The 22131-nt window shown below is 39.3% G+C and overlaps 2 protein-coding genes across 3 annotated transcripts; one reads left to right on the top strand and one right to left on the bottom strand.

The window, feature by feature from the left end:
• Positions 1 to 643: 643 nt before the first annotated feature.
• On the bottom strand, positions 644 to 8438 carry mgrn1b (mahogunin, ring finger 1b). 2 transcript variants are annotated; one of them, XM_026164523.2, is made up of 17 exons: positions 8047 to 8438; positions 7253 to 7371; positions 7039 to 7127; positions 6793 to 6939; positions 6072 to 6189; positions 5882 to 5948; positions 5243 to 5286; positions 5095 to 5142; positions 4628 to 4696; positions 4385 to 4544; positions 4170 to 4279; positions 3821 to 4035; positions 3328 to 3439; positions 3204 to 3249; positions 3017 to 3121; positions 2608 to 2653; positions 842 to 2353 (listed from the first exon to the last, which is right to left on the bottom strand). In XM_026164523.2, the coding sequence occupies exons 1-16, from the start codon at positions 8132 to 8134 to the stop codon at positions 2613 to 2615; spliced, it is 1578 nt and encodes a 525-aa protein (XP_026020308.1). In that variant the 5' UTR covers positions 8135 to 8438; the 3' UTR covers positions 842 to 2353; positions 2608 to 2612. The 2 variants fall into 2 exon arrangements, with proteins under 2 accessions (XP_026020307.1, XP_026020308.1); XM_026164522.2 differs by lacking the exon at positions 2608 to 2653 and having other exon boundaries at positions 644 to 2353.
• A 4654-nt stretch (positions 8439 to 13092) lies between these two features.
• cdip1 (cell death-inducing p53 target 1) lies at positions 13093 to 21570 on the top strand. Its single transcript, XM_026164518.2, has 6 exons — positions 13093 to 13214; positions 14890 to 14943; positions 18028 to 18180; positions 18808 to 18960; positions 19385 to 19661; positions 21135 to 21570. The coding sequence occupies exons 3-6, from the start codon at positions 18105 to 18107 to the stop codon at positions 21244 to 21246; spliced, it is 618 nt and encodes a 205-aa protein (XP_026020303.1). The 5' UTR covers positions 13093 to 13214; positions 14890 to 14943; positions 18028 to 18104; the 3' UTR covers positions 21247 to 21570.
• The last annotated feature ends 561 nt before the right edge of the window (positions 21571 to 22131 follow it).

The following is a 22131-nucleotide window of genomic DNA, read 5'->3' as shown; positions in this document are numbered from 1 at the left end:
GTAATTCTAAAACCCTGTGTCAGGTGCTTGGTCTTCATAATGACAGAAACAGAGTATGCACACTTTTAATTTTATTTGATAATATACATAATATTTATTGATACTAGACTTGCCAGTATTCTGTTTGCTATTGTGCACACAGCAAAAAAGAAAAAAAGAAGAGAAGACAGACTTTGATAACTTTGAATTTTTCTTTGCTTTTCATCCGTTTACATGACGCAGTGCATAACATAGGAAACTGTGCTATCACTGAACCTTTTTGGGTGTGACCAAGTATTTGTCTACATTTAAAGAACACAGATTTGTATGTTTTTATCAATTTCAGGACCAACATCTTCATCTGAAGCTTGACAGATTTAATTGATATTGAGTGATGACTGCAAACATCATTTTACATCTCTTATGTTCTTCATCCACTACTAAACGTGTGTGCTTTTCTTCACGATGCTTGTAATTACCTTGTAAAACTCTGAATCCTTAAACTTCTGGGCTAATTTCCTACATCTACACAGTAGCAAATGTCACTGTTTTACTGTCAAAAACTTGTACATTTGTCAGCATTAAACTGTAATCTGTGAGCTCTACAGCATAATATTGTCTTAATAGAATTGTGTTCTTGAGATGATCAGCAAACAACTTGCAGTTGAAGTAATGACTCTTTCTTTATTGTTATACACATGCTGCTATACACACACGGGAAGAGACAGGTATTGATTTTACAGAGAGCCAAATACCACTTAGTGTGGAGTTATCCTGGATACCAGGTCAACAGTGGTCAGAACGGGAAGGCACAGTGTCAAGTTGAAATGGCACAGAAAAGGAGGGAGTAAAGACAAAATAAGCACGTTACCAAAAGTAAAAAAAAAAACCATTCAAAGGAGTCAGAGGTTTAAGCATCTACAAATTCACATGCAAATGCGAGCCCAATTATTAAGATGCATTTGCCTTTGCATCTATTGCATTGGATGCCTTCCTTTCAAAAACACAATTGTTACGAGGAGAACCCACTTGAACCTAAACACTAATATTGAATGCATAATCAACACATGGCAATAACATAGTAAATGAACAGTTCAATTGAATATTGCTCAATAACAACATACGTTTTTCCAGTAGCATGAAGTTTGCGATACGAAAAAAAGGCTCTGTACATCAGCATAAAAAAAAATCCTGTCTACGGGCTGAAACTGTTGTATACTGTGGCATTTTTAAGAACACTAATGTCCATTGCAACAAGCAGGCAGCCACATTAATTCAAGGCACATAGATCTATATGCAGTGTGCTACACGTACACAACCAAGGTAAGTACAGTCGCTGCAGCCACACAAACACGTGACCCCTTTTTTTGCAGCTACATCACAGAAGCAGACACTGGCATTGCCACGGAAAAAAAGGGACTGTAGAAAGTTGCCACATATACCACGAGCACCCTTACTGTGCCACACTAAGTCAGCAAACATGTAGGTGCAGCATCTATGCTTGTAGCAGGCTTTAGCTATCTTTGAGTTCAGCTGTTAGGATGTAAATCTGTAGCTCTTTTTGATTATCAAAGTCTTAAATATTGTGCATGTTAACTGAATGTAGTTCCTTTATTTATATTTTTTTTATATATTATATAATATATATATAAAAAAATGTACAATTTTAAAGGCAACTACACAGGACTCTAGTTGTAATACATAGATATATAGTTTGAAATGATAAAACCATGTGTTGATGTTTTAGACAGCAGACAGCTTAAGACATATGTCATTATATACTTTTGTTGTGAGGAATGAATTATAACTGATTTTGTTGGGAGAGCAAAATCACCTCAAATGGCCACACGGATACACAAGTAATACAAATTCTTTAGAATTTAGTGTCAAAAACTTTGATACAGCGTTAATTTAAAGTAAGTGCGCTTAAAAGCACCACCATGACAGGTAGTGAAATTTCTCTGGAATAAACAGTACTAAACAACAACTCGACGACTGAAGGCCATTCGAGAGTTAATAAAAAGCTGGGGGGAGTTGATCTTTTTTTTTTAAACTTCAGTCATAGAACAAGCCATCACAAACATCTTTGCGACCGTCCAATTTCTTTTGTTTTGTCAAGAGATGCTGATGGAATAAACAGAGTCCTGCCTCACTCTTGTTAACTTCCTTTCGGGGCTGTTGTCAGCTCTGATCACGCAAGCAGAAGACTGAGCTGTGGGGGTGAAAGGAATGAAAGAGCTGGATGATCTCTGAAGCAAAGATGGGAGGAGTTAGTGGATGAGATGTTCATCTTCCATATGAAGGCTGCTCGTGGGACACAGGAGAGGCTGGCTGGAGCAGTTTGTGCTCTGACTTTTCAGGCTTTCTGATGACCCTGGGGTTGGAAAAAGGGGAAACAATCAATAGATAAGAAACATAGTTAAAAGTGAAGTTTCCTTTCAGACTTTCAGTAGGAGAACAAACTGTTCTACACCAGTTTGGCCTTGCAGGCATTTAATTGTTGATCATAACAGAACATATCACTGCTGGGGGGAGGTTTCTAGCTGTGAATGATAGCAGTGAATGTTACCATTATCATCAGTAGAGCTCATACACAGAGAAGCAGAGCAGACAGGAAAGCCTACATACCACAGTTATTCCTCCATACCAATAGAGCAGGAATCAGGACCTAGAGCTGGCCAAAGTGAGATGGTAAAAAGAGACAAGATGGCAGGGAACAGAAGAGGGGGGGTAGATAACACACAGAAGCACCAGAGCACACACGTTAGAGGCAAAGCACACAGAATTGCAGCCTTAAAGTCCAGGGTTAAAGAAGAAAGACACTGAGCTGAAGTACCAGAGGGAATATTTAACTTCCAGTCAACAGTGACAAGTCTTCACTTTGTGAAGACCTGATTTGCTCTAAGCTTTCATCGGAAAGTACAGGTCCAAAGTTTAAGAAATGACACATCTTTCATTTTTATCACTTCTTCCTTAATTAAAAGGATCCTTGTAAGGGCTTTTTTTTGTTCTTCGTCCCAGATGGAAAAGCTCTTACCTGGCAAAGACAGATCACCTGGTGGGTCACTCTCTGTTTTGGTCAAGCTACTGTGTTCACTGATGCAGTCCTGCAGAATGTCTCCTCCAGAATGCATCCTGTCCTCTGGATACCAACAAAGTCCAGAATGTCATCACTGTCACTCAAACACATGACTGTTCACTGAGAACCAAAGGAGAAAACTCACCTTCATCTGGAGACAGGGATTCTGCCACGTCCTCAGTCGCTGTGGCCTGGAAGAATAAAGGAAGGTAGGTTTTTGTCTGTACTGGTGTCAGAGCTTAATGTCAGTTAGTGAAGAAGAAGCTTACATCTGTGGGGGCGGGGCTACTGGACAGAAGAGTGTGTGGCTGAGCATCAGACATCTCCGACAGCTTCTCTTCATCCTCCTCCTGGATTGGAGACGATGGAGACCTCAGGGTGCTGGAGGGGAACAATGCAGAAAAATAAGAAATACTTAACTATACTATTAGAAGTGGTAATTTAATTATTCACGGTGACATTCATGCACAGAATTTGACTTTGACAAAAATATTCTAGCCCTTAGATAAGCCCTTGGGCCTTCAGCCTCTAACAGGCCCATTTTACATGATTATGTCAGCTCTAAATTTTCCTCTAAAAAAGAAAATTTGCTGGAGGCATAAAGATTAACTAAAAACACAGCTCTTTACAGGAAATGGATAAAGGGGTAAATCTGATTACTGGCAGAGTCTCATGGGAAATGATGTTTGACACCATTACATGCTATCCAATTTCCTACCTAAACCAGATTACTTGCAGTAAAGATTTTATGTCTTAGATTACCTGTCAGGTGACTTGCTGACTTTGCCTTTCTGCAGACTTCCATCGCTTAAATGCTCTGGAGAGCTTAACTGTCTGTTGTCCCCTCCCAGACCCCCAGAGAAATTGATGTCGTCATAGAGGGGGGCTGATGGGATGGCAGGAGACACCGAGCGCAAACCATTCAGGGCCTCTAACAGTGAGATGGGCTCGAAGCCAGGAGGAACTGAGTCTGTGCCCTGCAAAAAGTCAGTGAAAGAGAAAAGTGGATTTATTGTTGATCTTAATATTATAATAAAGATTTCAAAAAATTTTTTTTTACAGTTAATGCAGTTAGGTAAGATGCACAGCTGGTTAAAAACGTATATCTTACTGAGTGCTCATCGTGGTCCATAGTCTGAGCCAGAACTGGACTAAAGGACACGGGAGAAAGAGCTCCAGGCTTTTTCCTTACAGCTCTGATCTGAAGCAAGGCTCTGAAGGCTGGAAAGCAGATACATTCATTAATGAATTCATTGATTGAATCTAAACCTGCTCATATAGCATGACACAACTTTTTTTTTTTTTTAAGAAAGTAACACTTCTTACGCAGCCTGCAGATGGGGCAGTTGTTGGCCTGGTACCGCAGAGTGTCCGCACAGGAGTTGCAGAGACAAAGGTGTCTGCAGGGCAGGATAAGCGTGTCTCGCAGGTCAGACAAACAGACGACGCACTCATTGCTGTTGTCACTGTTCTCATCATCAGATGGCTAAAGAAGAACAAAAAGGCTTACAAATCAATCACAGCCAACTTTTTCCAACATCGTGATTCTTCTCAGTTAGCAATTCCAACCTTAGTTTCTTGGTTGTTTTTGTTCTCGATTCCATAAATCTCCTGCAAGAGGTAGCTTACACGGTCCACCTGAGAAAAAAGTAAAAAATGAAATTCAACATTTAGATTTTATAAAAAAAATATCCACATATTCTTAAAAGTTTGAAAGAAAACCCATTCACTACAAATGACTGTAAATCTGTTATGTATACTTAATAACATTAAAGTAGTGCTTGTCGCTCAAATGTAGAATAAATAAATACATTCAGAGTCTAAAGCGCAGGTTTACAATCAAGTCTATTTTAGAGATTGGCACACATCTGCTCACATGCTTTCACAGGCTGAAACATCCACCTTTCACCTGCTCTTTGATAGAAACATGCCACACATGGGCTGGATAAATAACTAACAGCTCAAATATGACTTTACTCTAAACTTCAATAACTTATAATAAAACAAGACTGAAATAAAAACCTTTATAAACTTACAATTTGCTTCTGCTTCAGAGGTTTCACTGAGAAACTCCCATCAACATGCTGGGGGGGGGGGGGGGACAAGACATGTTTTAGCTCATATAAATAGTAAACATGCTCTCTACATGTTAAAATTATTTATTGTTTTTTAACATATACATACTCTTTCAAATGCTGCCAAAAGCACATGGGCATGTCCAAGACAATCTTGAAAAAAACAAAACATCAAGATTATTGAGGTAACAATTAAACTGTGATCGTAGTCCATTACTTTCAAATGTTAAAAAGGAGCCCACTGAGAGACGATTTCCAGCTTTTTAATTTTATTTTTTTGACTCCACTATAGTAGCTTTGCATGACTCAGAGTTCAAAATTATTCTATTTATCTTAAACAAGGCAGTTTAGCTTTTCTTTCTTGAAGGTCACCCTCCCTTCTAACCTTCCTCTGATTGGCTGCTCATCCCAAAAAGAAAGTTCATGGGGGTGGCTCTCCTGTTTTCACAAGAGAAAAACTGTTTGCCTGAGATGACTATATAAGGGAGATCTGCTTCCTCTGATATCATATAGAAGCAGAGAAAGGAGTCAGAAACCAAACACTTAGAGCACCTAAATGCCTAAACTTTTGGCTCACAAGAATTACCTGTACATAAACTGACCAAATTATCTAAAACTTTGGCCATGTTTGCTGTAAACATCTACAACTGTAGCATATATTAAAGACAAAATGTAAGAAAAAGTTCAACAGTCCCCTTTTTAACAGAGTCAATATTGGTATTAGTCCTGTGCAGCTCCAGCGACTTACCGTCCCCTTCATCAACCACAGCTTGGATCACCATGGGAAACACTCCTCGGTCGAGGTCGAAATTCAGCTTTAAAGGAGACAGTTACACATAAATAGAAGACATATATCAAATCAAACGTGGTGATGCAATGCTTTTTTATGTGCTAAATTAAACTGATTACAAAATGCATTAACTACTGCAAATGCTTACATCTTCTTCTTTCCATTCGCTGAAATCTATTTTAAAAGACGGCATGGAGAACTGCTGGCTCACCCCCCGCTTGTAATGCACAGTTTCAGAGGCCATCGACGGATCCTTTGGGCTGTACCTACATGTAGAAGACAGCAAAACTATCAAAGTTGACTTTGGAAATGACAGAAAAGGGAAGAAATATTCCAGTACAACCTGGAAACTTTTTGCTGCTGCACTTATACAGACATCAGCAATGAAGACTCAATGTGAACTAACACTTATATGTATTAAGAAATTCAGTACACTTTTTAAATAAAATCAAACTAAAGAAAATAGAAAACCAAGCACAACAGCAGCAGCCGCCGTCATTTTATGGATCATCTTGTTTGTTTCATAAGACGGCAACTTCAGACTATCACTTTCGTCTTTGTCTGAGTCTTATCTGGTATCCATGGTGACTGGTGGTTGCTAAGGACCCATTGCATCTATTCTAGACTTTGTGCTCTGGAGCTCAATCTCACACCCATAAAACAGCATTTAAATGTTTCTTGTTGTTACTGCTTCACATTAACATGAAGACGCTGTGTCAGAGCAGTATCAGTCTGTGTGAATGGTACAACTGATCCGCAGATGCATTTGCCCCATCTTTGTTTACTTCACACACGGCATGGATTTTTATTTAATAAGTAAAAAACCAGATGATGATTTGATTGTATTAATTGTAAGATTAAATCCTTACACTGCCATGCCATTGGAGAACTCCTCAAATGCCTGGCAGTAGAGGGTGATAGCCACTCGAGCATCAGCATCAAAAGTGAACTCCACACCATACTGGACCTTTGGTTTCCCGCCGTCCTCCGCCAGTGTGTCAGAGTCATCTTTATACCTACAATCCAGACATTTGACAAGGCTTAGGCCAATGTGACTGGCTTCATTAAAACTGTTATGGTGATGTTTCATTGTGATAGTGCCTTTATATCACTACCTGACCAAACGCAAAGAATCCTTCCTGATGTTCACCAGACTCCTCAGGGTTTTCACAGGCTCATGGGGTGCAGGTGTTACATATGGAAACTAGTGAAATAGAAGGATTTGAAATTATTGAAATAGTTCTACTGACCATTTTATTGATAAGAAATGTCAAACTGCTGTTGAAAATACAGTGCTAAACAGCAGGTTAAATAAACAACAGTTTTCACCTGCACTGGCCTATTTCCAAGAAAATTCAGGTCCATGTTTTCCCCAAAAAGGTATCCCTCTGGATGTGGCGTGTCAAATTTTTCTCCTCCCATGAAAAAGTGGCTGGCAAAATAATTCCCTGAAGGTGAGATATTTTAAAAGAAAAAGCGATGAACAGATTGGATGCACTCATGTTTAATAGTGCAGTCATTTCGGAAAAAGCAGCACAGCAACCTTGAAGCTTTAATTTTGATTCTTTTCAGCTATTTGTCAAATTTAAAATACTTCCATTATTCAGTTAATGCTAAGAAAACTAGTTTGGCAAGCAATAAAATGGTGGCTAAACTAGTTTATATACTCATCTTCACATTGTTTTTACAATGTGAAAAGATCTATATGCTATCAAACTGTTTAAAGGTTATTGCTTTAAAGGGTGAGAAACATTTGATGACATAGAGGGTCACTACGTCAACATCTATGATTCCCCAGTTCTTAAAAGTCCATCTACTCATGATCATCCTGATGAACATCAAGACTGTCTGTCTGTAATAGCCTAATAAACAGCCATCGTGCTTTATCCTCGGTGGCAGCAATGTCCGACACACCGAAAATACTGTAAATCTGACAAAAATGTTTTATTAAGTTACCGTCTATTGGTAAAAAAAAAAAAAAATCGCAATCACATATGTTTACAATCATTATTTGTCTGCGCGGCTGACGGTCATTAGCAGAAAGCGCATTTAGACCGCACTAGTTAGGAAGATGGGGGTTTATGACGAATATGATTTCATCGGAGACATTGACGATCATTTACCAGATTTCGGTGGAAATCGGTAAGCCGAGTTGGCTTGAATATCGATGTCTTCAACACCAGCGATTCTACGACTCAGGATGGACCCCATCTCTGCTTTCTCTGTTGGGTCGCTCGATATTAGCTCCAGTTAGCTAGCAGCGAACGATGCGTCGGCAGTTCCAACTTCCTCTGCCTTCAGTCTAGACTAACACCAAAACGATAATAACACCAAACACAAATACACGCTTTATTTATTCTAACATTTTACTCGCTCTGTTTGTTGGTGGCTACGCGGCGAAAAGGAAAACAAATCGAAACGAGCTGTTGTTTTGCCAGAGGAGAGCTAACAAAGCAGGGAGATACGCTGATTGGCTGTCGCCGAGCGTTCCGGAGCGTTCGCTCTGTGTGTAGGGACTGCCCGGAGGTCCACACGGAGCTAATTTAGTAACGAAGGGAAGGTGTCAGAGCACGGGCGTCAGCTCCAATCCAGCAAATTCAACGCTGTATGAACTACGTGTAGGAAATGTTTGACCTAGGGTTAGGGTGCTTCCCAGAGGGTCATACTGATTTCTATAAAGTTAGAAAGCAGCAACAAACTGCATTGCATGGTTACAGATTACATAAAAAAGTCTATCAAAGTAGTTGCACTTAAATTAGTCTACAGCTTGCCAGTTGACTGATATGTAGCACTTCCTAGGTCACTGATGAAGGGAATTTTCAATACAGAATCACTGAAGAAATCTTGAGATTCCTTAGCATAGTTATGATTTTTTGTGGGGTTGGTTCGTTTATCTTTTATAAAAATTTTGGTCGCCCTTTACCAGTCCCAGGCCTTTAGCTCCTTGTATAATTTTCCCATGTGTGCTTTAGAAAAAAATTATAAACGATGACAAGGCATAATGCTGCTCACTGATTATCACCACTCTTGTCAGCTTAAAAATCTCTCCCATCAAAAGTGTTTTATTTAACTTTTTCTTTATAACATGGCAGCACAGTGTGTTGTTGGGGACTTTTTGTCCCCTGGCAGGGTCTCCAAAGTGATCCTGGGTGAGGGACCAAAGAGGGATTCAAAAACCCCTATAAGCAGAAGATCAAGGGAACTGTTCCTGCCTGGGATAGGGTTACTGGTTACCCTCTCGGGACCCTGGAGTCAGGCCCAGCGAGGGGCAAACGTCTGGTGGTTGGGCCTCCATTGCTAAAACTGCTGCACTGAAGCTGCAGGGAAACAGGGAACCATCAGGCTGAAGAAGGAGTCTTATTGGGCTTTGTTAGCCTGTGGGACTTCAGAGGCAGCTGATAGGTACCGACAGGCCAAGAGGAACACAGCTCGAGCAGTGGTTGAAGTAAAAACTCGAGTGTGGAAGGAGTTCGGAGAGGCCATGGAAAAACACTTTTGGACTGCCTTGAAGAGATTCTGGCAAACCATCAGGCGACTCAGAAGGGGAAGTGGTACTTTACCTACATTGTGTATACCTGTGGAGGTTCTCAGTGCTCCACGTCATCGTAGTCAAAGGAGCTTGGAAAGAAAAGCGTCTGGACTTCTTTAAGTTTCTTGTGAACCCTAAAGAAGTCCAGACGCTGCTGACTTTGAAGGAAGACATTGTCGGGCTTTGGAAGGAATACTTTGAGGACCACCTTAATCCCACTGACACATCTTCTGTAAAGGTAGCAGCATATGGGGACAAGGGAGACAACTTGTCTATCTCTGGGGGTTACGCCACTGATGCAGTTAAATAACTTCTTAGTGACAGGGCTCCCGGGGTGGATGAGGTTAGGCCTGGGTTCCTGAAGGCTCTAGCTGTTGTTGAGCTGTCTTGGTCGGCACACCTCTACAATGTTGTGTGGAGATCAGGGGTTGTAACTCCTGATTACCAGACCTGGGTGGTGGTTCCTATCTTCAAGAAAGGGGACCGGAGGGTGTGTTCCAACTATAGGAGGATCACACTCCTCAGCCTCCCCAAGAAAGTCTTGCCAGGGTGCTCGAAAGGAGAGCCCATCCGTTAGTCAAACCTCAGATACAGGAGGAACAATGCAGTTTTTGTCCCGGTCGCAGAACACTGAACCAGCTTCACCCTCTTTAGGATACTTGAGAGGGCATGGGAGATTGCCCAACCAGTCTACATGGGTTTCCCTCGAAGTGTCTTATGGGAGGTGTTCCGGAGTATGGGGTGTCAGGCCATTCGATCATTATTCAACCATGAGATGAATAATGATCGAATGCAGTATGCAGACAAAAGCATGAGCTTTTGTCTGCATACTGTTTCTGGTGGGTGTTGGAGTCCACCAGGGCTGCCCTTTATCACACATTCTGTTCATAATTTGGTCCTCAGCTGGAAAAAGGATGGAGTCACCACTCTATGTCAGGGACAACTTCCTGCCCCAAGCTGAAAGATTTAGGTATATTTAGGTTTATTGTAGGGTCTACCTTACAATTCAAAAGCGCCTTGAGGCGACTGTTGTTGTGATTTGGCGTTATATAAATAAAATTGAATTGAACTGAACTGAGTGGTGGTGCACTGGAAAGGCTTGAGGAGGTGGCCGGGGAGAGGGAGGTCTGGCATTCTCCGATTAGGCTGCTGCCCCCATAAGTGGAAGAAAATGGATGGATATAGATGGAATTTGCAAGTTAAATGGACTGGTTCATATATAGTAATTTCCTATTCAGAGCTTTATATAATATCACCTGTTGCCCTGTGACAACTGGGATAGGCTCCACCTTCAGTGCAACCCTGATTTATATAAGAAAAAGAGAATACATTGACTTTATCTTTAAACACACTCTCTCTTCTCCTCATATTTTTCACCACTGTCAGAGCAACTTTAATTTTCCTTGATATTTCCACTTGCTTCATCTTCTACCACATCTTGTTGTAACTATCTGATACACAGACAGACCTCTACAAGAATGTAGCATAGTACAGAAATGATACAAGCTGGTTCAGTTCTCAACCTTTTTGGTGCTAAAGGACATCAGAGGTCATAAAAGATCAAAGCACAGCAGAATAATAGTGAATAGTAGGGCTGGGCCATATCATACCTTTCACGGTAATACCGATATAATGTTAGGCAACGATAAATATCGCGATACAATATGGGTAAAACGCGCATGTGCAGTGCCTTTGTTTTCATACGCACATGGCAGAAAAAGCATAATGACCGAGAATGAGAAGGGCGTTGAATGAAACAGATGAACCAGAATTGGTTTGTTAAAATGGTGCAACTTCAGTGGTGTGGAACTGGTTTGGCTTTTGTCCGTCAGATACACACCAAAGCACAATTTTTGCTAGAGCATGCTAGCAGGCCGTTGTTATTACCGTGGTTTTGGGAAAATAAGTTGCTCTTTAAATCCTTTGATTTTCTGAAAAAATTGACACTGCCCCTTATAATTCTTATGTATGAATTCTGGTTGTGCTTACTGACCTCGAAACGATTTTGTGTGGTACACTGGTGCTCAAAAAAAAAAAAAAAAAAAGTTTTAGTACGACTTTGCTAAGCTACAAACCCGCACCGCTTGATGGATTGTCAGAGCATTATGGCTATCGTAGTCAGGAACCTCGCTGTGCTTCAACATAATATTACCATATTGTGTGTGTGTGTGTGTGTATAACCTCTTTTTAAGTTTTGTGGATATTATACATGGTTATGCTCAGGATATGTCAGCCCATTTTCACTGGAAATGCCTTTTGGTTAAACTGCCAGCAAGGAATTTGTATTTTCACTGTTAAATTTTCACTTAAACAGCTGCTTGTTTAAGTGAAAATACATTGATGTTTTTTTTTCTTTTTTTGCACTAATAAAGTTGGGAGTTGTAAAGTATTTTGTCTCGTGTCAATTATATTGTCAGTTATATTGTTATTGCAAATTTTCAAATGTATATTGTGATAAATATTTTTGGCCATATTGCCTGCCCTAGTGAATAGTGTAATCAGTCTATCTCTATATATATTTGGAAGTTTAAATATATATATGTCCAGATCTTTAAATGTTTATGAAACTGTAACCCTAAAATTACAGTACCTTGGTTGGGCCCAATAAAAGTGTATTAAAAATGCATTAGGGTAAATTAGATTAAATGCGTAATGATGTGATATATAAAAATCACTTTTTGTCAGCATTTCTTTAATGTGTTCAAACACAAAACTTAGAGACATATTGATAAAACTGTGAGACTGTACACAGATATCCTTATATTTTATGTTTAAATTAATACTTCATAAATTCATTGTCTGCAGGGTTTATTTAATTACCTCTCACCACACTAATAAGCCACCATAACGATAATCTATAACAACAACAACAATAATAATAATGGTTATGGTACAGGAATGGTTATGATAATGGTTATTGTACAAGGCAGAAATGGTTAAGCAAGGACTACTATTAGCACTATTAACTAAAGTTAATATTTGTAGTGCTGAGGGTTGGTTGGAGGTGATGGTCTAGGCACCTTGGGCCAGCTCTGACTCTGAATAGCTGGCGACAGAATAATAAAGCTAAAACATAATAAATATGATGTTGAATATATAATTCATAATAAAAAAGACTAGCTCACTAAACAACAATGGTGCGGTTTATTTATTTATTTTTTTACAGCATTGCCATTGTCTTTCCATTATGCCTTCACTGACACTAACATTGTCTACGTTGACTAATTGACTAACGTTGCAGTTCTCCAGTTCGACCGCAGGAGGCCAGTAAACAACGATTTTAAACACTCGAAGGTCAGCTATTAGTTTCAACTGGAATCTTCTGGCAAGCGGTAGATTGATCTCCAAATCACACAAAAAAGCTATATAGGCTTTGACTAATACATATAAACAATGAATATAATGCTGGAGTTCCACTTTCTAAAGTATGCGATGTCGTAAAAATATTGTAATCATATTTAATGCTCTAAATAATTATATAATAAAAATGTAAAAAAGTAATGGTTGTTTACATGCTATTGTTTAATATAGTTTTATTTTTGTCGTGTTATTTACAGGATAAGAAGTTAATTCGTATTTTACTTAAACAAAAGGAAACGAGCGGAATGTGACGTAGAAGTTTTGAGCAGCAGCTCTTGTAACTCCTGATTAATGACGTCAGGTGTAAATCCATCTCGACGGGTGTTGACTCTCCTCAGGAGGGACGGAGCTGCTAACGTCAAGCAACTTCACGCAGCGGGCTGGCGTCTCATCTACAACCAGGTAATCTGGCATTCAGCATACTGACAGTTGCCCCGTTAAAGAGTCGTGACCGGAGACGGTTTTCTTCTCCACAGCCCTCCGGGTCTTCACTCCTTAACCGTTTCTGTCCGCATCTCTTTTTTTTTTCTTTTTACGAGGTCGTTTCTGTGTCACGAATGGCGACGCTAGCTATAGCCAGCTAACCACTGCTACCCAAACAGACATGCTTTAACTAAACAAACACATCGCTGTCTTTAAGATGACCTCAACGGCTGACAGGAAAACACTCCCTGCCGGCTGTCCTTCACGGGTTTCCTTTCTTTCTTTCTTTTTCGTATTTTTTTTAAAATTGCAGAGATGTTGTAGAAATAACGAATGCAACGGCTTATTTTACCGTTCACATCACTCCGCATTGCCTCTCAGTTAGCTAGCTACCCTACCACATGTATTAAATCCAAGCACCAATTTAAATTAACATCGCCGCTGGCTTCCTCTGGCCTCACTTACGTAACTAAGTTATTCATGGTTAGTTGTGCAAGTAGATTTGAGCAGGATTATCCGATACAGGATTATTAAAAAACACCAGCTAGCTGGCTAGTTGCTTATCTGGGAAAACTGTCGCAATAAGTTGGGAGCAGTAAACTTAGATATTTGGTTTGTGGAGGCACCGAAGTTAGTACTTGTTATTGCGATCACGTATAAGTTTTCTTTTCACTTTTGTTTTTTGTTTGCTCTGGACACAAGAAGAATCCAAATTTCAGCCTTAAAAAAAGAAACACATACACACACATACAGACACACATATATGTATATATTAGTTATAATATAGTTATTTCTTCTCGTTGGTTGTGAAATTACCAACCTGAGGAAGTGATAGTTAACGTTTGAATCGTTTTTTTTTTAAATGACCATTATCATTGTTTATATCGGTAAATGGGCTGTAGTCAACAGGATTTACAAACGGGTTATATAGTTAATTAAAAAAATAGCTGTTATGCAAGTATCTTTATGACATTATTTGTATTTTCAGTGTATTCTAAATGCTAATCAAACCATCCTTTCAGGCCACTTCAAATGTCTTCATAGAACTACTGTGTTATATTTGTTGTCATTTCTGCTGCCCTGTTGGCAAAATTGCTCTTAACAAAGACGTTTATAATCTTAATTAGACTTTTAACTCGGATAAGTAAAGGGCATATAAAAGTGACTTTGGCAAAACTGATTGCAGCTTTTATCTTAGAATAGAATAGAATAGAATTCAGCTTTATTGTCATTGCACATGTCACAAGTACAAGGCAACGAAATGCAGTTTGCATCTATCCAGAAGTGCTTTGGCAATAGATATATTACAAAAATTGGTCTATTATAGGTAGGAGGGTACAAAATATGGGTCTATTATGGGTATGTTACAATGTACACGGTGTGAAGATATGTTATGAATATGCTATAACTATAAGTATGTACAGGCTTGTGACATATTATAGGTTAACAAGTTATTTACAACAGTTTCATTAATGGCTTACAGCATTGTAAGCAGCAGTGTCTTATTTCAGTTCACTGCTAAAGACTGACTTGTTTTTGTAAATTTTAGTGTAAATTTTAATAACAGTGTTGGCTTAATAATGTACTCTTTTAACTTGTACATTTTTAATAATAAAAATAATAATAATAATGGTGAATTTTGCTCATATTACAGGGTGTGGCAGATCTCAGGCTTCTCTGGAGGAATCCCTAATTTCAGTCATATCAGGTAAAACTATTAGTAATAGTAGTAGTAGCAGTAGTATTAGCCCTTTATTACAAAGCAAGTTTAACACACCCAGTTTTTTTTTTTTTTTTTCATTCTCTTGATTCAAACATTGGCAATCAGAGTACCGGTAAGAGGTCACAGCTGGTTATCAAGTTGAGTCAGCTTAAAAAGTGGTGCTGCTAACAGTATCTGACCAATCACAGTTTTACCTAAGTGTACTTGCTGCAAAACGGCTGACTTTACATAGGAAGATTAAAAAAAAAGAAAAATATGAAGGATTAAACACATAACAAAGGCTGAACTGAAAATTAGGCCAAATTAGTGCAAATTTGATACAACTTTAGGAAGTATCAAATATGATCATTAGTGCTCAGAGTACATTAAAACTGTTGTGAAATTGCTTGCAGCCAGCAGGAAAAAAATACCAAAGGTAAAATAATGCTGTTGCTTGTCAAGGAAAATCAAAGACTTTAGACACTTCAACTGTCTGTGCACAGATGTCCAAGGGATCTTCTGGGAATGGTGACCTTGTTTTCACTAGAACTCATTGGTCTGTCAGCAGTCATTTCATACCTGTTGATCTCTAATCTGCAATTTAGCCTAGTTCAAGGCAGGTTAGGTTTGCAGCATACGTTACCATGGTAAAATACCCTAGTAAGTAAGGTCTGGTATTTCTTGTAAAAAATACCTAAACAGACAAACATACACAAAAAAACACCTTAATACATTGAGAAAAGAGAAATGTCAAACTGACTGAACTACACCAGTGCTAGCATGCAGCCTCAAAATACAGGAGTGTATGTTGTGGCTCTATTAGGGGAGCTTGTTATTGTTGCTGCTTATAAGTGTAGATGCCATTATAGAAATTGATACATGAGCACATTGGTTAGTCAGCTTTCAGCCCAAAGAAACATCACTGAGTCAGTTAACATAATTGACCTACATTTAATAGGTAGGGTTTGTAGCATATTTAGTATTAGCATTGAGGTTTGTTTCTGACTCAGAAAGAATCATTTGAGGTTTGCTGTGCACATAAGTGTATTTATTTGCTAACGGAAATTAATCTGTGCTATTGATTTGACAGCGACTAGTGTGCATGTATGTTTTTGATAAATAATGTGTTAATAAACAGACATACAATTTTGGTACATTTGAAACCCCAGCTAACAAGACTAACTGGCAAAGGAGAATTTTTCTGCAGTTTAATTTCTTTTGTTATTTTTCTCCTCTGCACTTAGCAAACACCTTCTTTAGCATCATATGCTTTGAACACCTTAATATAACTGAGGAATGTGCTGAAATGATATCAGGAGATCACTGGGACAGGCTCAAAATTTGCACCGCTGGTCTTTAAAGTCAATCTTTATTTATTTTGTGGGCATTTCTGTTTATATCAGTTTGAATAAAAAGGTCTCCCATAGTTTAAAAATATAGGGTAGTGACATTTCAACATCAAAACAAACTGAAGTCTAGAGACATTTCAACACTTTCTTTGGTCGGCGAGGAATGATCTAGTCCACACAAACCTCCTTTGTCTGTATACTCGTCTCTGTGTAGCAGCACCTTTCTTTTCCTCTCCAGATAAGCTCACATATTTAAGAAGTCAGTTCACATTTGACTAAAACAGATGGAGGAAGTTTTTTTCAGTGGGTTTTGTTTGTACTAGATTCCAGTGGTACTTTATGGACTTGCCACCGTTTATGTGAGAATTAAAATATTATAATCAATCTTACACAGACATCTTTGGATCAGAGGTGTTGGCGTGCCAGTGCTGTTTCAAAACAGGCCTACACGATTCGTCCACATTTAGTAGAGGCATAGTATCTGTATAACGTACTTAAAAGAAGTCTCAATTTTGGCATTTTTTTTGCCCATTGTTATAAACAGCTTTTTTATTGCAGTCCTATCAGAAGGCTAAAACATGTTTAGCCAGATTTAGGAAAAACCATGACTGTTTTGTAGACATTCCCTCATCAGAAAGACTTCGTTTAGAGTCTTTAAAATTAAGGAGTCTGTTGTATTAACAGTAGTGTAGTCTATTACACATATTTTCAAGTATGTAGAGGTTCATGTATAGATGTGAGAGCCTGCTTCTTTCTGTGTTAGTACTTTCACTTCTCTGACCTAACAGGTGGAAAATGCAAATGATGTGTTTCCTTAGAACAAATTATAGCACCATGCAATAACACAGTCTTTGGTTTTGCTTGTGCCTTAGTGCTTTGGAGTTGTCATCACTGGACATACATACTTTTAAATCTCCCCCCAAAATTGTTGTTCTTCTCCGAGGCATTTGTTGCACCTTACATTCAGACACCATTTGCATTATTTAAGCAGAGAGAAGAGGTGCTTCCTGCCGAAACCTGAGCACCGGGGAAGGATGGAGGAGCTCACGATTGTATTGCTGTTGAAGTTTTCACACCTAGCAGTTCATTTCATTCTTCATTTAATCCAGGCCTTCCCTGGAATTGCTTTTGCTAAAGGCTTCTTCTTAACTGGTGGCTGTCACTCAGGAGGTGTAGAGCAGGTCATCTGGTAATCGGAAGGTTGGTTCCTGCCAAATATCCTTGGGCATGAATCGGTGAATGTATAAAGCACTTTGAGCGCTCGGAGTAGAAAAGCACTATATAAGAACCAGTCCATTTACCATTCTTTACTGCACTCAAGATCATCCAGGTTTTCACACAGTAATCACACTTACTCTGGTCATCTTATGGTTTTTACTGCTTTATCTTGGTTTATAAGACTGCAATTGAATAATTTGGTTTTAGTTGCAAATGAAATGTAAACCCATCATGATATTGTTTTCATGTTCAAATGAACAGTTTTGCTTTTACTTCTGTTTTATTGCCAGGCAGTATTCCTATAAACCAAGAAAATGTGATTAACACTGCCAGCGTTAAGATGTCTTAAAACCTCTATCTTTCAATTCCCCTGAAACTTATGGTACAGTATGTGCAGACTGACATCAGCAGTTACATCAGCTCCTTCATTAGCCTCTCTGACTGTTGATGGAACATTTTATGACTGTGTCAGAGAGTAATGAGCCAGGGGACTCAAACTGTGCTCATTTTTTATTCCTCACAGGGGGGGAAGTCAACCTGTCGAGTTGTGAGTGGAGCTCACGTGTCCGACCCATTTGCTAGTTCAGACATCCGGCCAGTATGTCCAGCGATCCTCCCCCTCCGTACCCCGGAGGTCCCAGTGCGCCCCTCATCCAGGAGAAAAATGGACAACCTGGTAATAAAGCTGAACACACAGGATTGTGAATGTTACAGTAGTGGTACTGGTGGTGACATATGTTCTACATTCAGTGTGAGTGATTCGGTAAACTTCCTCAGTTCAAGAGGAAGTACATCTGCGGCCGTTTTAACTGTTGAAAAAAAATTGTAATTTGCTCATTTTAAATCCAGTCTGATTTGAATAATTTAGTCAAAATGTACCTTTTGTAATATCAGTCTGACTCAGTTCTAAGTTATTACAGCTTGGTCTCATTATGGAGCCTACCTACTCTGATATACTAACCAATGAAAAAGAGAAGTTCTTGAGTGCATTGAGAGAATTCAAAAGCAGTTTGACCACTTCCCTACAGTTGATGTGAGAAATTTGGGCACTCACTGAGCTTGAGAGACTTCATTGTAATATTTGCTAGATTGATGAAGAACAGTAAATGTAAATCACAGCAAATAATGGTCTCACCTTTGAAAGCTTCATAGATGACCAGTGAAGTGAACACCCATGTTGTCATGCACTTGCAGCCGTGTACTACTGCAGTTATTTATTTCAGACCACAAACTTCAGTTTGTTGTGTCAGACTTGTGCGGGGCTATCTCCAGTGCCATCTTTTTAATGTGTGCTTTATTTCAGAAGCGGTAAGGACTGGTCCTCCACAGGGACAACCCCTACCTCCAGACTATGGTCCACCACCCTATGAGGCCACACAGCCAGGCTTCCTACCACCACATGTCCCTGGGGAAGGGCCTATGCCAATGCCCATGCCTATGCCTCCACCACCACAAGGTGCGACAGACTATCTGCATATATAGATAAGGAAATGAAGCATCATACTCCCACAATATGTGACTGTCTTCTAAAGCTGTCAGGGCATGTTAGTGTTCATGGTTCTGGACCCGACATGGTGTACAGCTATGCACAGTACAAACTGCAATAGCTGTACACCCCCCCCCCACACACGCTTCAGCTTGTTAACTTTCATTACTTGAAAATAGTTTATCTGGCTTCAGTTTAGTTTGGTAGAAACCAGAAAATTGAATTAATAATGTGGAAATGTAAAAGATCTAAAAAGAGTATTTTATTGCTCACTGGCTTGTAAATCTATTTTTCCTTTTGGCTCACGTCACTGTTGAGGCTATGGTTCATCTTCTTAAATATCATGACTGCTGTTCTTGTGCTCGCCCACTCTCATTGGTTTGTCTAAATGCAGGTGGCCACTACCCACCACCACCTGGTCACTTTCCTCAACCGATGCCAGGACAGATGGGCCCGGGTCCTGGTCACTTTGTCCACATGGGAGGTCACACAGCGACCGTCCTGGCTCCTCCAGGAGCAGCCACCACTGTGACCGTTCTGCAGGGTGAAATGTTTCAGACTTCACCAGTGCAGACTGTGTGTCCGCACTGTCAGCAGGCTATCGTCACCCGCATCTCCCACGACATCGGCCTCATGAACACACTCTTCTGCCTCTTCTGCTTCTTTGTAGGGTAAGTAGGTCCTGGAAAAGACATCTGGTGGTGGGTTTTCGCTGTTTTTACACATGAGTAATGCCTAAAAGTGACAGTAGTTTTAAATACACAGAACTAGAGCTGGATGATAAATTATGTCAAGAAAATCTGCAAGAATCATATATCTGACAATATAAAACGGTCATTATCACAGAATACTGATTGTTGTTATATTGCTGCATTTCCATTGAGCTAATTTACTTGAGGAGACACTTTCTAATTCAAAGTTTCACTTTATTGACACTAGATGCATTAAGTAGCCTAGGTAGTGTTTTGGAAAGTTAAGCAATTATTTTATACGTTTACTCAACACTTCAACAAAACTAAAGTAACTTGACCATTTAACTTGTCAGGAGACTGCAGAATATTGTACATAATATATGTGTGACATATTTTTCAGCACATAATAACGCTGAAAAATATGTCACACAAAGGTCACACATCACCAGCTGCTAGTGTCTCATACTTTGTGGCCTGGTTATGCTCATTGGTGGGAGGTTGTTTTTTTTTTGTTTTTTTGATTCAAATAGTAAAAAAAGAAAGTTGTTTCCAGCTTTAGCTAGATTAACTATTACTAGTTTTCAGAATGCTTTGCATTTGTTGGAAGTTGTTGAAGTAGCTCCCTTATTGGATACTAAATTGTCACTGGAGTCTCACATGTGCTCTTGCTCTCAGACACGCCCAGGTTTGTCCATAGTTGAGCATGTTAGGGAATGTGAAAGACTTCACTTTTATTCATATAGCAGCAAATACTCAAATAAAGCACTTTTATTCTAAGGTAAAGATCCCACAACAATAGAGAGAAAAAAACAACAATCAGACAACCCCCCCATGAGCAAACACTTGTCAGCAGTGGGAAGGAAAAACTTCCTTTTAACAGGAAAAAACCTCTGGCATACCCAGACTCAAGGAGGGGCAGCTACCTGCCACGACTGGTTGGAGGTTCTGTCAGGTTTCTTTTAAAAGGGAGCTGTTTTTACTTTCCACATTCACCACAGTGAAGGCTGTCGTTTGATTATTGTAGGGACTTTACCTTCCAATATAAAACACCTTGAGACAACAGTTGTTGTAATTTGGCAGTATATAAATAAAATAAAATACCCTATAGCGTCCATTACTTCCCAGCTCACCTTTTAAGGACTTTGGAAGATAAAATATTACCTGAACATTCAGACAGATGGTGTTTCAATAATATGTTCTTGACTTAGTAACTTGTTAATCGTGTCTATCTTAAATTTTGCACAACAGTATACTGTGGCATCTGTGACCTTCAACTTTTGCATAAGTGCTGATTGGAGCAGATAAGCAGATGGTGTATTTTTCATGCTTCTGTGTTGCCATGTTCTTGACCCAGTGACTGTTTTGTGAGAGCTTAATGTACGTAACGTGTACAATCATGAGCAGGTGTTTGATTTTCGCTTCATCTTCTGTCTGTCTGCTCCTCGTTCACAGCTGTGATCTCGGCTGCTGCTTGATTCCCTGTATGATTGATGACCTCAAGGATGTGACACACACCTGCCCTTACTGTAAGGGCTACATTTATACATACAAGCGTATATGCTAACCATGGACAGCTGGATGCCACAGAGACAAGTACATGCACACACATAAACCCACAGTGCCCCCTGCTGGTAGTGACAGGCTTCTCCCCCCCCCCACCCCTCTACATTTTTGCAAAGTGTTGTGTAGCCCTCTTAAATTGTAAGTGAAGTTTTCTAATTAGTTCACAACATATTTCCTGTATATACCGTTCAGCATACTTCTCTCATGCATTTGAAATGTACAGTTCTCTGACTTAAGCGCAGCAGGTGAAGGCGCTCAGAGGCACACAGGTAAATTTGTGATGTTTCGCATGTGAATAAAAAAAGGAAAAAAACAAAACAAAAAACTGCCTCTGTTAGAGAACGCTGTGAAAATGTCACTTTATTTGAATTCATCTGTGAATTTTGCTCTATAGCAGGGGTAGGCAACCTTTCTGATGACGAGTGCTATCTAAAATTTCCTCAGAAGTCAGTGTGCCATATGATTGCATTAGCAAAAAATTTAATAACTCTCTATATTAACAGTTACACACTATATAGAACCACTTGTTCTATATTTATTCACAGATGTTAGCAGCTATCAGCGAATAGTTATCAGCTATTTTGAAACAAAAAAAAGACACTTTTTATCCATAACAGCAAATGAACTGTACAACAGAAAATACAAATGCTATTTATGGTCTCCTCACAACAATGATAAGAAAAATAAACTGAGCCAATGTGGCATCTTTGTTAATACAGAGATACACATGTTAAAGTGATCTTTGGTCTCCCACTCAGATACAAAGGTCTCTGAGTGTCCAGCATTCAGACGGCTACCTGAGGACACTCTTCGTGTGGGAGAAAACCGGCTCACACAGATATGTAGAGCCAAATACTGTCAATAAGGCCTCTGCAATGTTCTGAAG

The sequence above is a fragment of the Astatotilapia calliptera genome, chromosome 4 (assembly GCF_964374335.1).
Source record: "Astatotilapia calliptera chromosome 4, fAstCal68.1, whole genome shotgun sequence".
Classification (NCBI taxonomy): Eukaryota; Metazoa; Chordata; class Actinopteri; order Cichliformes; family Cichlidae; genus Astatotilapia; species Astatotilapia calliptera.
This window is presented reverse-complemented; position numbering and strand designations above follow the sequence as displayed.

Coding starts and splice junctions, on each gene's coding strand:
- cdip1 (XM_026164518.2), top strand. CDS start 18,105: ATGTCCAGCGATCCTCCCCCTCCGTACCCCGGAGGTCCCAGTGCGCCC. Junction 18,961..19,384: donor TATGCCTCCACCACCACAAG/GTGCGACAGACT, acceptor GTCTAAATGCAG/GTGGCCACTACCCACCACCA. Junction 19,662..21,134: donor CTCTTCTGCTTCTTTGTAGG/GTAAGTAGGTCC, acceptor CCTCGTTCACAG/CTGTGATCTCGGCTGCTGCT.
- mgrn1b (XM_026164522.2), bottom strand. CDS start 8,134: ATGGGGTCCATCCTGAGTCGTAGAATCGCTGGTGTTGAAGACATCGAT. Junction 4,036..4,169: donor TGGACCACGATGAGCACTCA/GTAAGATATACG, acceptor GACTTTTTGCAG/GGCACAGACTCAGTTCCTCC. Junction 2,354..3,016: donor AGGTGATCTGTCTTTGCCAG/GTAAGAGCTTTT, acceptor TTCCAACCCCAG/GGTCATCAGAAAGCCTGAAA.